Raw genomic sequence first — 13,252 nt, 5'->3', positions numbered from 1 at the left:
GTACCATGGTTTTAATTGAATAGTTTCACACTATTTATAGAAGCCTCATTTAAGCAGAGTTGAGAGAGAAAGTCCATTTTGGCTTATGTTGAAATTAAACTATGTTGTCATTCCAATTACATACTGAGTGGAACCCTTGCTAATTCACCAGAAGAGACGAGAGCACCCAATGTGAATTATCAAATAAATGCTATTTTATTCATTAGTTTAGAACATGCATTTAATTATAATTTTTTATAATACCTAGCAATTCATTTTGTAAAACTAATTAGGACAGAGATGCTCAACTTTTAAAGTCTTTCTGGGGAAAGGCAGTTACTCTGTGTGTGTCTGTGTGTGTGTGTGTGTGTGTATGTGTGGGGTGGGGGAGACCTTAGGTGATTTATTCTGTTTTACTAGTGTCCTGGTGCACAGATCCATGCACATTGAAAGGAAATTAATTAGAAGAATATTTTAACAGCGCTATTTGCCCTTTCTCTATAATAGAAGTGTCAACCAAATTTACAATCGACAATGACAGACTGAAACACACGTGTGTGTGATTGGTGCCAGCGAGAGCTTTAAATGTATCTTGCAAGCGCGAGTCACCTTAGCCTTTTATATATATAGATAAACTTGCTTAATTAGACCTGCTTTCTGATTTAGCTAAACTTCTTCCAGCCCAGTGAAGCACCCAACTTCTCTTTCAGGTAATTGTCAGCAACACAGCAGTAAATATCAACATGAAGCAGATTATTGTAGATCACACAGGGAGAACAAAGGGTAAAATATTTAATTGCAGCAGTGTTTGACTATACTCTGTGCAGTGAGAAAACCTGAAGTCATTTTCAAGTTCCACCATTTCTTACTTCTTTTTAGTAGGGTCACATTTCTAAGCTTTCTATATCTCCATTTTCCAGCTAATGAAAAGAAAATAGGATTCCACCAAGTCTCCTATCTACCTATTCCAGGACTTCTGTAAGGATCAAATGAGATGAGGCACGGGAAACACTTCACAGACATTTGGTTAAAGAGTAAAATGTTTCCACCTGGCTATAAAGCAAGTTGGGTTCCTGGGCTGAAGAAACTGCAAGGAGGCTAATCGCTAGGGAGAGGAAGCCGGGCATTGCTACATGATGTCATTACCTGGATGGACACTTAGAGCATATTAGCCTTTTATATATACAGATGTTCTAGCACAAAATATAGTTTTTCTGTTGAAAAGTATGCACAACACAAAGTTTCACAATTTTGTATCTTATAATCTGAAGAGTCACATAATCATTATAATCATTTCTTCTGTAAACATCTATAATAAAAGTATATTATCTCTATATGTGTAAATGAATGTGAATTTACGCCTTGATGCCATTATAGAAAGACACAGCAATAACAGGAATGCGGAGTTTAATGTACTCAATCTAAACTTCTTTGGCCATTTCTGCACCCTACAATATGAGGTTGAAAAACTGGTAAAACCCTGGGGCAAAGTTAAACAGAAAATAATACTGCAGTTGAGTGAATAGCTACTGTGTATCAAACATGGTACTAAACATGTAACATACTGTCTTATTTCATCCTCACATCCTCCTTGTTTGGTGATGCAAGCCCTAGTTTACAGATAAGCCAACTGAAGCTCACAAAGTTAAGAAACTGAATGAAGTCACTCTCTTCACAGTTGTCAATTGGCAGAGTCAGAATCGAACTTGCATCTGCCTCACTCCAGAGCCCATACTCTGAGGACCATCCCACATTCTCTTTGGGATTCCTGGTGTCATCTGCCAATTACATTAGTTGTGACTCTTAACATTCCCAGGAACAAAATTTCTCAACCATCCTCCAACCCATCAACCCTTCTAAAAGGCTTTCACAATGTCTATAATACTGGGAGTCAAGACTGGAGGAAGGAAGGGAGTCTCTGGGCAGCAGCTGAGAGAAGCACCACCTCATCTACTCTGGTGGTTTTACTATAGCTGTGGGTGCAACTGCTGTTTAAGCAGTGACTGCAGCACCTGAACATGGGATAATACCTCTTCCCTAAGGGACCCTTCCATCCCCATAGCTTCATATAGAACTGATAGGTATTTGAATTATTTGATTAATCCTTTGACCTTGTTATTTAGTCACTGCTTGCAATAGACCAAACTTTTCACCTTCAAATACATCAGAGTTCTTGATCAACAAGACTTGTCAATAAACAACTATTTCCAGAACACACATAAGTACACAGAATTTTATGATAATTGATTATACCTTCAACTCTCAAGGAACTTGAAGTCTAATTTGTCTTGCCTCCCTTATTAATCAGTCAAATATTTACTGAGCAACTTGACTACAGAGCCAGCACGTGTCTGATCCAACAGAAAAGCGTCTGTAAAGCAATAAATTACAGAAGGAAGAACCAAGAGTTTGATGTATCAGTGGAAAGTGAAGAAAAGGATTACGGTCAGGAATGATTAACACTGAGGGGCAGGCAACTTGGGGAGAGAAAGAGAACACATAGGAAACAAAAATGTGACCAGTCCCTGAGTGTATACTTAGTAAATAACTAAGCAATGGGAGGTCAGAAAAGGGAGAGATTGGCACATATTTTCTTCCATCCATCCATCCATCCATCCAATAGGTATAAATTGTGATCAACAACTATGAACCAGGTACCATTCTGAACAGCCAAGAGCTCTTCTGCTCTGTTATCATGGAACTTACATTCAAGTAGGGAGAGACAGATAATGGCTATAGGCAAGTATGAAAAAGGCAAGGAACAGAAAAGAAGGATGGGGAGAAAAGGCAAGGAGGATGCTATTTTAGATAAGGTTGTTAGGGCTGAATACTCAAAGTGACATCTTAGTATAGACCCGAAGTGAGACAATAGGCCACAGAAGACCTGGATGTGCATGAAGAACTAGAGAGAGCAAATGTCCCAAGGTAGGCAAGCCAGTAGGGAAGACTCTGTGCGAAGGGGATTCAGCTGCTACTAAGGGCCAAGTTATGAAAGCAGAGGGCAGGTGAGAAAGCAGCAGTGATTGGGGAAGCAGCATTTATATGGTGTGTATAGGTGACAGACAGGATACCAGGGGAAAGAGCAATGAGGACAGAAAACACATGTGACTAATAAGGTAGGGAGGGCCTGAGGGGATACTTCCCAAAGAGAGGAAGGAGAAAGGAAGCGAGCTGGGATTTTAAAGGAAAAGCCAGTGTTATTTCATAGTAAATGCTTTGTATCTGGGAAGATGAAGCCAAATAGCAGAGAGACCGGTCTACGGTTATATTAACTGAAAGTTACACTGGATTGAAATGAAGGATGTGGAATGAGATATGGCAAGATCGGAATGTTCAAGAAGAGGCTGGAACAATGATGTGTACAGGTTTTGCATTCATGACTCAAGGGGGCTGTGAATACATGGACTCCAAATACCCAGCTCCCAAGACAAGAAGCCAGCTGACAACAGAGCAAGCCACCTTTTCTGGAAACACAATCGAGCATAAAACCACACTTCTTTCTTTTCAGCCGTTAAAGTCTGGCATGTCTTTTCCCAACATGCTCAAATTTTGAGCATCCAGGTTTACATATGAGACTTTTTTTTTAAGGCAACAAAAGAACTGCCTCAAAAACAGAAACAGACGTAGAGAAAACCTGATTGCTGGAGATGCCTCAGCAATTTGCATTTTCATATTAGCAGCTCAAGATTTTAAATTGAAAACACAAACCCCACCTCATTACCTCTTTCCTATGCTAAGAGAAAATGGAAAATACTTTGCACAGAAAAAAATGCAAGCCACGGGAACTGCCCTACACTGTCTAGCAGTGCCCAAAGTTTAAAGGGCCTGCAGAGCCCAGGGCCTGGCGCATGGTGAGGTGGGGGACAGAGATACTCACGGTTTTCCTCCTGGAATGCCTGTCAGGTTTGGAGGTATTGCTGGCACACGCATGTGATGGTGTGGATCAAATCCAACCTACATTTTTTTTTTTTTTGCAAGAAAAATAATAAAAACAGACAGTTACATTTACTCATTTCATCTTAATATCTTTTCTAAAACCTGAGAGAACAGATTCTTTAAAAATAACATTTTAGAAACATACATGGAATTATCTATTTATTGATGAAATGATGGGATGTGTATGATTTCAAGGTAACATAATTGGGAGTGGCATATACTTAAAAATATACTGCTAATTATTCATGCTTATGAAGGAAAGGAAGCACTCACAAAATTATTAAACTACTTGCTGTTCTTTGATACATTTATAAACATTTTAAATGGAATATAAATTAAAAAAAAGAAATTCCCTCACAAGAGAAAATGGATCTCATGATATAATTACATATAGTTTAATTTATAAATACACACTATAAATAACTCAAATTATACAGACCGCATTAAAAGAACATGCATGAACAATCCTCTGTGCTCTGAAATGTTTATTTTGTAAAAAACCCACAGACGTACCACTGGTGATCTCCCATAGGCAGCGGCTGCGGCGGCGGCGGCAGCAGCAGCACTCATCTGCGGGGAGATGTTGTGCAGCCCTGCATAGGCGGCTCCAGGGCTGGTCAACTCCCCATTCATCCCAGCATGGGGCACGATCCCAAACGGGGTTGGATATGGACAAGGAACTGCCATTGGGGTCCTTAGGCTTGAAGCTACAGGCAAGGATAGAGGAGGAAAGAGAAAAACAAAGAACACAGGTAACAATAATGAAGACATTCTTATATACATTAAAAATAGGATCAGTGATTCAAATAAGCTTATTTTTATATTCTCAAAAATCATTCAGGCCTTCATCAGAGTTCGTTCATTCACTCTATTTTACTAAACATCTACTATGTGCCAGACATAGTAGGTACATCATGCCTGGTCGGGTTAAACAACTTAGTCAAACAGCCAATAAATGCTGGTTATTAATACTCTTAAAGAACTGTACTCTTTAAACTGCTTTAATTTCTGTAAAAAACAAGCAACATATAAATATGGAGAAAGCTTTTTTTTTTTTTACTAACCCAAGGGGTCGACACCTGGCGGTTTTCCAGGTACAGGCCTCAATCCAGGAGTGGAATTACTGCCTGGGGTGGGTGCATCGGTTCGTGGAGTAGGGGTATTGGACTTTGAAACAGGAGTAGTAGATTTTTCATTCTAACAAGAGATGCAATAAGATACACTGGCAATGAGAACACAGTTTTAAGAATAATGTTTAAAAACAATGGTGTTTAAAAACAATGATGTTTTACATTTTAAAAGGTAAAGAAAAAAGAAAAACAGGAAAAGGTTCTTCAGTTTGGGCCTCTATTTTCATTAATTAAAGAAAGCTAAAAAGAGTCCCCCAAGACCATAAAACCAATGTTCAGGAGAACATACAAGGAAGCTGAATTTACTAGAGTAAAGTAGACCACTTCCAGAAAACCGGTGAGTGTCCTATGGAGGCGGACAGGTCATGCGTTCTATGACCGCCACTTGCTGGTGGCTTTAATATTGAATGGTGTGAGTTGGGCTCCTGGTGGACAGTTTAAGTCACTGGGACTTCCTGGTTAACAGATCCCATTAGAAAAGATCCAAGCCTGAATCATCATACAGATCAGCACAGAGGAGTTGCCATTACGAAAAGGCAAAAAGGCCCGAGAAACAAACAAACAAAAAAATTAATCTAGCTCTCGGTCAGACATACTCCATTAATTTGCAGAAAAACTGATGAATTTTCTTTCTTTTAGCAGTGATTTCAAAAGGTTACTTCAAAACTAAATTTGCATTTTTGTTGTTGTTGTTAATGTTATGTTACAAGGAAATAACAGGTGAGGAAAAAGGAGGGCGCCACAAAAAACAAAATTAACTGCATAGCCACAGAAGGGGTTATGAGGAGATCATCCTGACTTGCGAGCAGTTACATTTGCATTTCTGATTTGTAGTGTGAGTCAAGGTGGATTTTTTTAAATGAGAGAATATTTTTTAGATAGAAAAGGAAAATTATTGCAGTCATATATAGCGTGGTAATTCAACCAAAACTAGCAACAAAATCACATCCATGCCAAAAACTAAATTTACCATAAACCACAGGTGACAAAACTATCTCTGTGACCCCAGCGTGCATTTCTCCATCTTCACTAAGACATGTTTTACTCAATGTCCCCACCTCCCCCTCTCGCCTGGCAGAAAGACTCACAAGACAAACATCCATCACTGACAAGTCGGTAAACCCATCTGTTCCAAAAACGCTTGTCAATTAAACTGGAATGCTGAACATATACATACATTTGGAAATAAATGTCCTATAGAAAAATGTGAAAAGAAAAAAAAAGGTCAAACCCAACCATCCTGAAACAGCAATACTGAGAAAGATGGTGAACTGCTTACAAGGCTAAGTTCTTTGGATTTGGAGGAAGGAGTACTGCTGGAGGATGCAATTGAGGCTGGGCTGATGGGGGCATCTTTCTTGAGCAGGCGAGTCTTGTCCAGGCCATTCTCTCTGGGGGAATGTGCTGGGCTCCCTCGAGGGGAAGACGGATCCTACAAAGTAACATCTCGGGTATTAATGCAGCGTGGAACATTCACAATGCTGAGTACGTGCGTGTGGACGTTTCTAACTTTACGTATTTAATAGCTTAGAAGCGCAAAATGTTCTGGAATAGATAAGAGTCACCGAATCACTGAAGAAAATATTCAGTATCGAGGTCAAAGAAAATACTACATATTTTTAGTATTTATTTAAAACAAAAATCCAAACTCTAAAAATTGGCAAGTCACTTGTCAATAAGATCTATAGGCTAACTCAGAGGTCTGGTGTGCATTTATGGTGGTAGCAAAACACACTTGCACATCATAGAAAATAATAACAATAACAAGGATCGGTACCATAGAAAGTCAGTAATACACAAATTTTCCAGGTAACTATAAAGCAGGTCCTTTTAGAAATTAAGAAAACATTGTGGATACCAATTTTTAGGACACTAGTCATTGTTAAAGCTAGGTAAAAATAGGAAGTTAGATGAGCCGTAAACATACCTCATTGGAGACGTCAACCACCAAGTTGTCATCACTCTTCTCACCATCACTGTCCTGTATTGACAAGTGACAAGTTTTATCTCCTTCCCCAGTTCACAAAAAAAAAACCACAGAAGTCCAGACTAACTGGTCATGTCTTATAAAAATGAACTGTACCAAACGATGCTAAACACTCTACAGTGTACTATGTCCTTTAATCCTCATGCTGGAAGCTCTGAGGTAGGTAATATGATGATTCCATTCTACAGTTGAAAAAACTGAAGCTTATAGCTTCCTTGTTACCCTATAGTATCAGCAGCAAACTGGCACACCCACACTGAATCTGCCTACACATGGATGTGCTGTGTTTGTTCTGTTAGTGTTTTTTTAAAATCCGGATATAAGTAGCCATAATTTTAAAATTGGCAGTTTTCACAAGAAAATCCTCATTTTCAGCCTACACTCCCCACCCCACCCCCGGTCTGCCCTTCAGGCCTGCAGTCCTGCTAGGCATCATCACAGGAAGTAGAGTGGGGACTGCTTGCCTCCATCCCCATCCCATCCAGCTTGCTCCCTTTACTACGCGGCCTAAAGAACCAGTCACTGAAGAAAAATGAGTGTCAACCAACGCCAGGGACATACTGGATGTCTCTGCAAGTCCCAGACCATAGGCTTTCTGTACTCCTCAGCACAGGAGGTCATCTAAACATTGTAACAGGTTTCCTATGATTTTGTATTTTTCTTTCACATTTCTAGCTGACCACAAAAAATTCAGCCACCTGGAAATATATGGAGGGAAACAAATAGGTCTATAGAAATAATATAGAACACCCGAGTTTTCTATTAGTTGCCAGATAAAGCACTCTGTTCCCATCACATACATGTGTGCACTACAGGACTTCGGGCTAATCAGTTAAGACAAAACTTTGACTGCAATAAATTTTCCTCCTTCCTAGGATGTTGTTATCCTGTATTCTAGTTTTGGCTGGTAACAGTTAAAGGATAACATGGCTACTGATAAAAAGCAAGGTAAATTGGCCTCCCCCAAAGCAAAGGTGAATGAACCTACATAACGAGCTGCAATTTCCTTTTCTTCAGTTTTCTGCTTTTTGCTATCAGAGGAGTAGTCTGTGGAGTTTCTGTGCTTCTCAGCACCTCGGAAACTGGCTGACGGAGATACTGAAGAGCTCTGAAATCAGAAAGGGAAGCAAGGTTGAGAGACTATCAGCCATTTAACAGTGTGTTGTTGTTTTTTAATTTTATTTTTTTTTCTTTATTGATTAAGGTATTACATATGTGTCCTTATCCCCCCGGCTCGTGCCCTCACCCCACTAGTGTCTGTGTCCATTGGGTATTGCTTATATGCATGCATACAAGTCCTTTATCATTTTGAGACTTTATCTCCTTTTTGTTCATTAGTACACACTTGCAAAGCTGGAACCAAGAAATAGGAGAGAGGGTGAAGTGAAAAAGAAAACAGATATAGAGAGAAAAACAAGGAGAAAAAGAAGAAAGAGAAGAGGAGCAGGAAAAAAGGAAAGAACAAGACAGAATCAGAGATGAGACAGAGGGAACAGAGGAATAAAAAGGAGGCAGGGAATAGTGCAAACTCCAAAGACAGAGAATGGCTTTGTCTAAATGAGTTGCTAATATTAAACTATTAAAGGAGCTTTAGAGAACTGAGAAAGGAGGCAAATACAAAAGAAAAAGTAAGGAAGAAGAGGCAGGCTTCTTTTTTTGAAGTTGGCTGGTTAATGGGAAGTCAGTATTTTAAGGCTCTACAAAGAAACTGAATAATTTAGAGGTCAACTTGAGAGATATTTAGTAGTTCCTCAATGAGAAAAAGAGGAGAGGTACTCTTTGGGGATTTAAGCATCCTAATATGATGATCATGTGCACAATTTACAGAATTTCGCTTCATCCCATACCTTAAGGGCTTGGGAGATGCAGTGACAGATTAAAACAAAACAATAAAACCTACACCTACAAAAATACACTTTATTCCTTTCTGACTCTTGGAGCTAGTATAACCCCACTCTTTTTTCTCTCTGGAATCCCAGGTACCCCATTAGGCCCAGGGAGTGGAGGAAGGTGGTCCCTCCTTCTGGATCAAGGTCAGGGGCAATCTGTATGAGCTCATGTCACCTCTGTCATCTCTGCTCTTTCAAAGAGCTCTTAACCTGAGGAGTTCCATACACAGAAAACAAATACCACAGACAAGATCTGAAGCACAGAAAATGAATGAGTCTGTCTGCCATTAAGGCCAAGTGGTTACTGGGCACATCTACATGGTTTGAGAGCTTAAACCCATAGATGAAGAAAGCATTGATAAAAACTGGAACTAACCTTAAGAACTGAGTGGCTAGTGGCTCAGTTTCAGAAAGATCAAACGGAAGCTCTCCATAAAGGTGAGGTGTAAGAGAAGGCTCAGGGCTGAGTGTAGGGCTAACCAGCTGAGGGAGGACTGAAAACGCCTGAGAAGCCAGTCCCTTAGTAGGCACCAGGGCAAGACTCCAAGTGCTAAATTAGCCCAACCTGAGGTCGCAAAGGGCTGATTTAAAGGGCAAGAATACTTGAAGATAAGAACAATAGTTCTAGGAAGAACAAAGAATCACCACAAGAATATCCTTGCCTGGCACCCAAATCAGTTCAGAAAATTTGTTCAGTGAAGGTCTTCTATAAAATTAACTCCTTAGCAAAATAGCAGACATTTGTTGTAGCAAAATCTTTACTGACACAACTCCTAGGGCGATGGGAAGTAAGGAGAAAATAAACAAATGGGACTACATCAAAATAAAAAGCTTCTGCACAGCAAAAGAAACCATCAACAAAACAAGAAAGCCCACTGCATGGGAGAACATATTTGCAATGTTATCTCTGATAAGGGTTTAATCTCCACAATTTATAGGGAACTTAACAAAAGGAAAATAAACAATCCAATCAAAAATGTGCAAGGACCTAAACAGACACTTTTTGAAAGAGGACATACAGAAGGCTAAGAGACATATGAAAACATGTTCAAAGTCACTAATCATCCTAGAAATGCAAATCAAAACAACCATGAGGTACCATCTCACACCTGTTAAAATGGCTGTCATCAACAAATCAACAAAGGACAAGTGCTGGAGAGGATGCGGAGAAAAAGGAACCCTCTTGCACTGCTGGTGGGAATGCAGACTGGTGAAGCCACTATGGAAGACAGTATGGCGTTTCCTCAAAAAATTAAAAATGGAACTGCCACTTGACCCAGTAATATCACTTCTAGGTATATATCTCAAGAAAACAGAAACACCAATCAGAAAGGATATATGCAGCCCTATGTTCATAGCAGCACAATTTACAATAGCTAAGATTTGGAAACAGGCCTAAATTGCCCTACAGCAGATGAGTGGATTAGAAAATTGTGGTACATCTACACAATGGAATACTACGATGCTGTAAAAAAGAAGGAATTCTTACCATTTGCAACACCACATGGATGGAACTGGAGAGCATTATGCTAAGCGAAATAAGCCAGTCAGAGAAAGATAAATATCACATGATCTCACTCATTTATGGACTATAATGAACATCATAAACTGATGAACAGAAATAGATACAGAGACAAAGAAGCACTGAACAGACTGTCAAACTACAGAGGAAGGCAGGGAAGGGTTGGGGAGGGGGGGCGTAAGAGATCAACCAAAGGACTTGTATGCATGCATGCATATAAGGATAACCAATGGACACAGACACTGGCGTGGCGGGGGGGGGGGGGGTGTCAAGGTGTAAGGGCATGTGTGGGGGAGGGGGGTAGAGGAGGTTGGAGGGAGGTCAATGGGGGAAAAGGAGACATGTGTACTACTATTTGTAATACTTTAAACAAACAAACAAACAAACAAATAAATAAATAAAAATAATAAAATTAATTCCTGTACTTTTTTTCCTTTATCTTAGTTTGCTAGTAATACTGAACACATATAAAGATACACAAAATCTCCAAGGACATTTTAACTAACTATGGAAGGCAGAACTTTGGGCTCTATATTCTGTTTTACTTCCATTGTACCATGATGCCATATTCTCCTTTCTGGCTAAACTTTCATGCATGTAGTTAGAGGAAAACCAATAAACTTTTTCCTCACCCAGGCTGGTGTAGCTACCAAGATATCACCCCCTAGAGGTCTTCTGTAGTGATGACAACTCCACCACCAGCTCCAAAGGCAGGGATATAAGGTGGGAGTTTAGAGGAGGAGAACCATCAGAATGACCAGTGAGTGGGTTCCCACTGATAGGGGCTGGATATTTCTAAATTCTTCCTTCCTGTACCAATTCCTCTCAAGATTTTTTATGAATACTCTTCATGCATGCACCAAAACCTGTCATTATCCATATCAAACGTTCATCCTTAAGCTTAGTGGTAGAAAAGACGGCAGGCATTATTTAGTAAGGAGGAAGACTAAAACATTAGAAGCCAAACGGTTTTAAAAGTGGATTGCTTCTTGACAATCATATATCTCCACTGAGTCCTCCATCCCAAGATATAAGACTTGGTTCAATGCTTCTGCTTTGCTTTCACACCAATGAACTCAGGTTTTTATGACCATTGCTCCACTGAAATCATGCACACAACCATCATTTGTGAGTTACCACAGTTAATGCCAGAGCCCCTTATCTAGTTCCTCCCCTCTCCAGTCTATCCTCTACATTTCTGAGACTCATACTTCCCAGATATTCAACAAACTGAATCCTTAAAAAAAGGAACAAGTGGTTTCCCACCATCCAAATTTCTGAGTAAAGTTTCTTTTCTAAAGGCCTTCACTTCTTGCTTCGATGCAGGGTCCTGGCATCTCTCAGCATTATGAGCTTACCCCTAGTATTGTTCCCCCATTCTCCATGTATTTATATTGCATCTGTAGCCTTTTTGCCAGGCTCCCGAGAATGCCCTTTCCCTCAACATCTTTTGAAATTTCCTCATTCTTAAGAACCAGCTCTACTATCACTTTTCAAAGCTCCTTCAGACACTGGTAGGTAGAATTACTCATTCCTCTGTCCCCTTAACATTTTGTTCACCCAAGGAACAGAGCCCTGATAATCAATTTATGGCTATTTGTTTGCAAGGCCACTTCCCACTCCAGCTGTAGGATCCTGGGGGCAGGGGAACCTGGCATAGGGAGCGGCACAGAACTGCCCAGAAATGTTGTTGAACATAAATGACAAAACATCCCCTCTGCATTCCTTAAAATCTTAATCCCAAATTCCTATGATACATTTTCCTTCAGATTGGCCTCTAGGCTGAACAGTTTCAACGGGAAACCATTCGCTACAGTAAGATCTGAGTAGTGATGCCCCTTGGAACTGGCATTATGGAATGTCTGTCTCTTCACCTTTACTCCTTCACTACTTCTACAATCGATTTTAGCCAAAAGACCAAGAAGTGATAACCTACGTCTAAATACCTTAATCTTACTAATTTGATATTAAAAAAAATTAATGTACATGTGTATGATTAATAACTATCTGATTATTTTGATTCTGATATACTTTATTAAAAGTTATTTCCATTCTATCCAAAAGGACACATTGATTTGTAAATAATGATTAAGTACTTTCTTAAAAATTAATACTAAATGATAATGCTTATTTAGATTTTTATGCTTATTTATTGGCACACATATACAAAGAGCAGTATTTTATTTGTGAATTTTACTGTAGATCAGAGGTACATGTTGGAGTTTCCTGGTAGAACAATAAAGTAGTTAATTATCACTAGCATTTAAAGGTTAAGCTGAACAATGGGCACTGGGCAATAAGTGATGTTTAATAGCATGATTGCTCTGAAATCAAATTGGACTTGGCATGGACTCTCATGAATCTTACAAATCCACCATTCTGCCACTGAAGACCACCTTGGTCTTTGCTGGGCATGTGAACAGGAGGGATTAAATAAATGCTGATAAAACAGCGTCTCACTTTTACAAGAAATGCTTACATTAATTTATTTATTCTGATTTTAAAAGCTTACCTAGGTGAGCTATTTCCCTTTCTTACTACATAAGAAACTACTGGAGCTGCATCATGATTCTGTAAAAATCTATACATCTAGAAACATTAAACATAAATCTTTTCTTACTATAGTTTGATCATATAAATATACTAGCAAATTTGTTATGAACAGAAAGCCTGTGGCCAATCTAAAGAAGGCAAAATACCTTAAATGTGAATATTTAGTAAAAAGCTGTGAAAAATAAAACAATCATCTAGAATTAACTTTTAAAAAAGCTCTGTATTTTTAAAAAATGAACACTTCTATTGGAATATT

At 39.2% G+C, this 13,252-nt stretch overlaps 1 protein-coding gene across 9 annotated transcripts in view; it reads right to left on the bottom strand.

The window, feature by feature from the left end:
- Nucleotides 1–13,252, bottom strand: part of TLE4 (TLE family member 4, transcriptional corepressor) — a gene marked incomplete at its 5' end in the record, with an annotated part of 149,451 nt that overhangs the window by 14,036 nt on the left and 122,163 nt on the right. For all 9 annotated transcript variants that reach the window (XM_081103239.1, XM_081103245.1, XM_081103238.1 and 6 more), the window contains 6 exons: nucleotides 3,857–3,933; nucleotides 4,429–4,622; nucleotides 4,980–5,112; nucleotides 6,325–6,477; nucleotides 6,973–7,026; nucleotides 8,021–8,140. In XM_081103239.1, the coding sequence (XP_080959365.1) occupies nucleotides 3,857–3,933; nucleotides 4,429–4,622; nucleotides 4,980–5,112; nucleotides 6,325–6,477; nucleotides 6,973–7,026; nucleotides 8,021–8,140 (731 nt within the window). The remainder of the gene's footprint in view (nucleotides 1–3,856; nucleotides 3,934–4,428; nucleotides 4,623–4,979; nucleotides 5,113–6,324; nucleotides 6,478–6,972; nucleotides 7,027–8,020; nucleotides 8,141–13,252) is intronic.

Source organism: Myotis nattereri, assembly GCF_964212035.1.
Source record: "Myotis nattereri genome assembly, chromosome: 12".
NCBI classification, from domain to species: Eukaryota; Metazoa; Chordata; class Mammalia; order Chiroptera; family Vespertilionidae; genus Myotis; species Myotis nattereri.
This window is presented reverse-complemented; position numbering and strand designations above follow the sequence as displayed.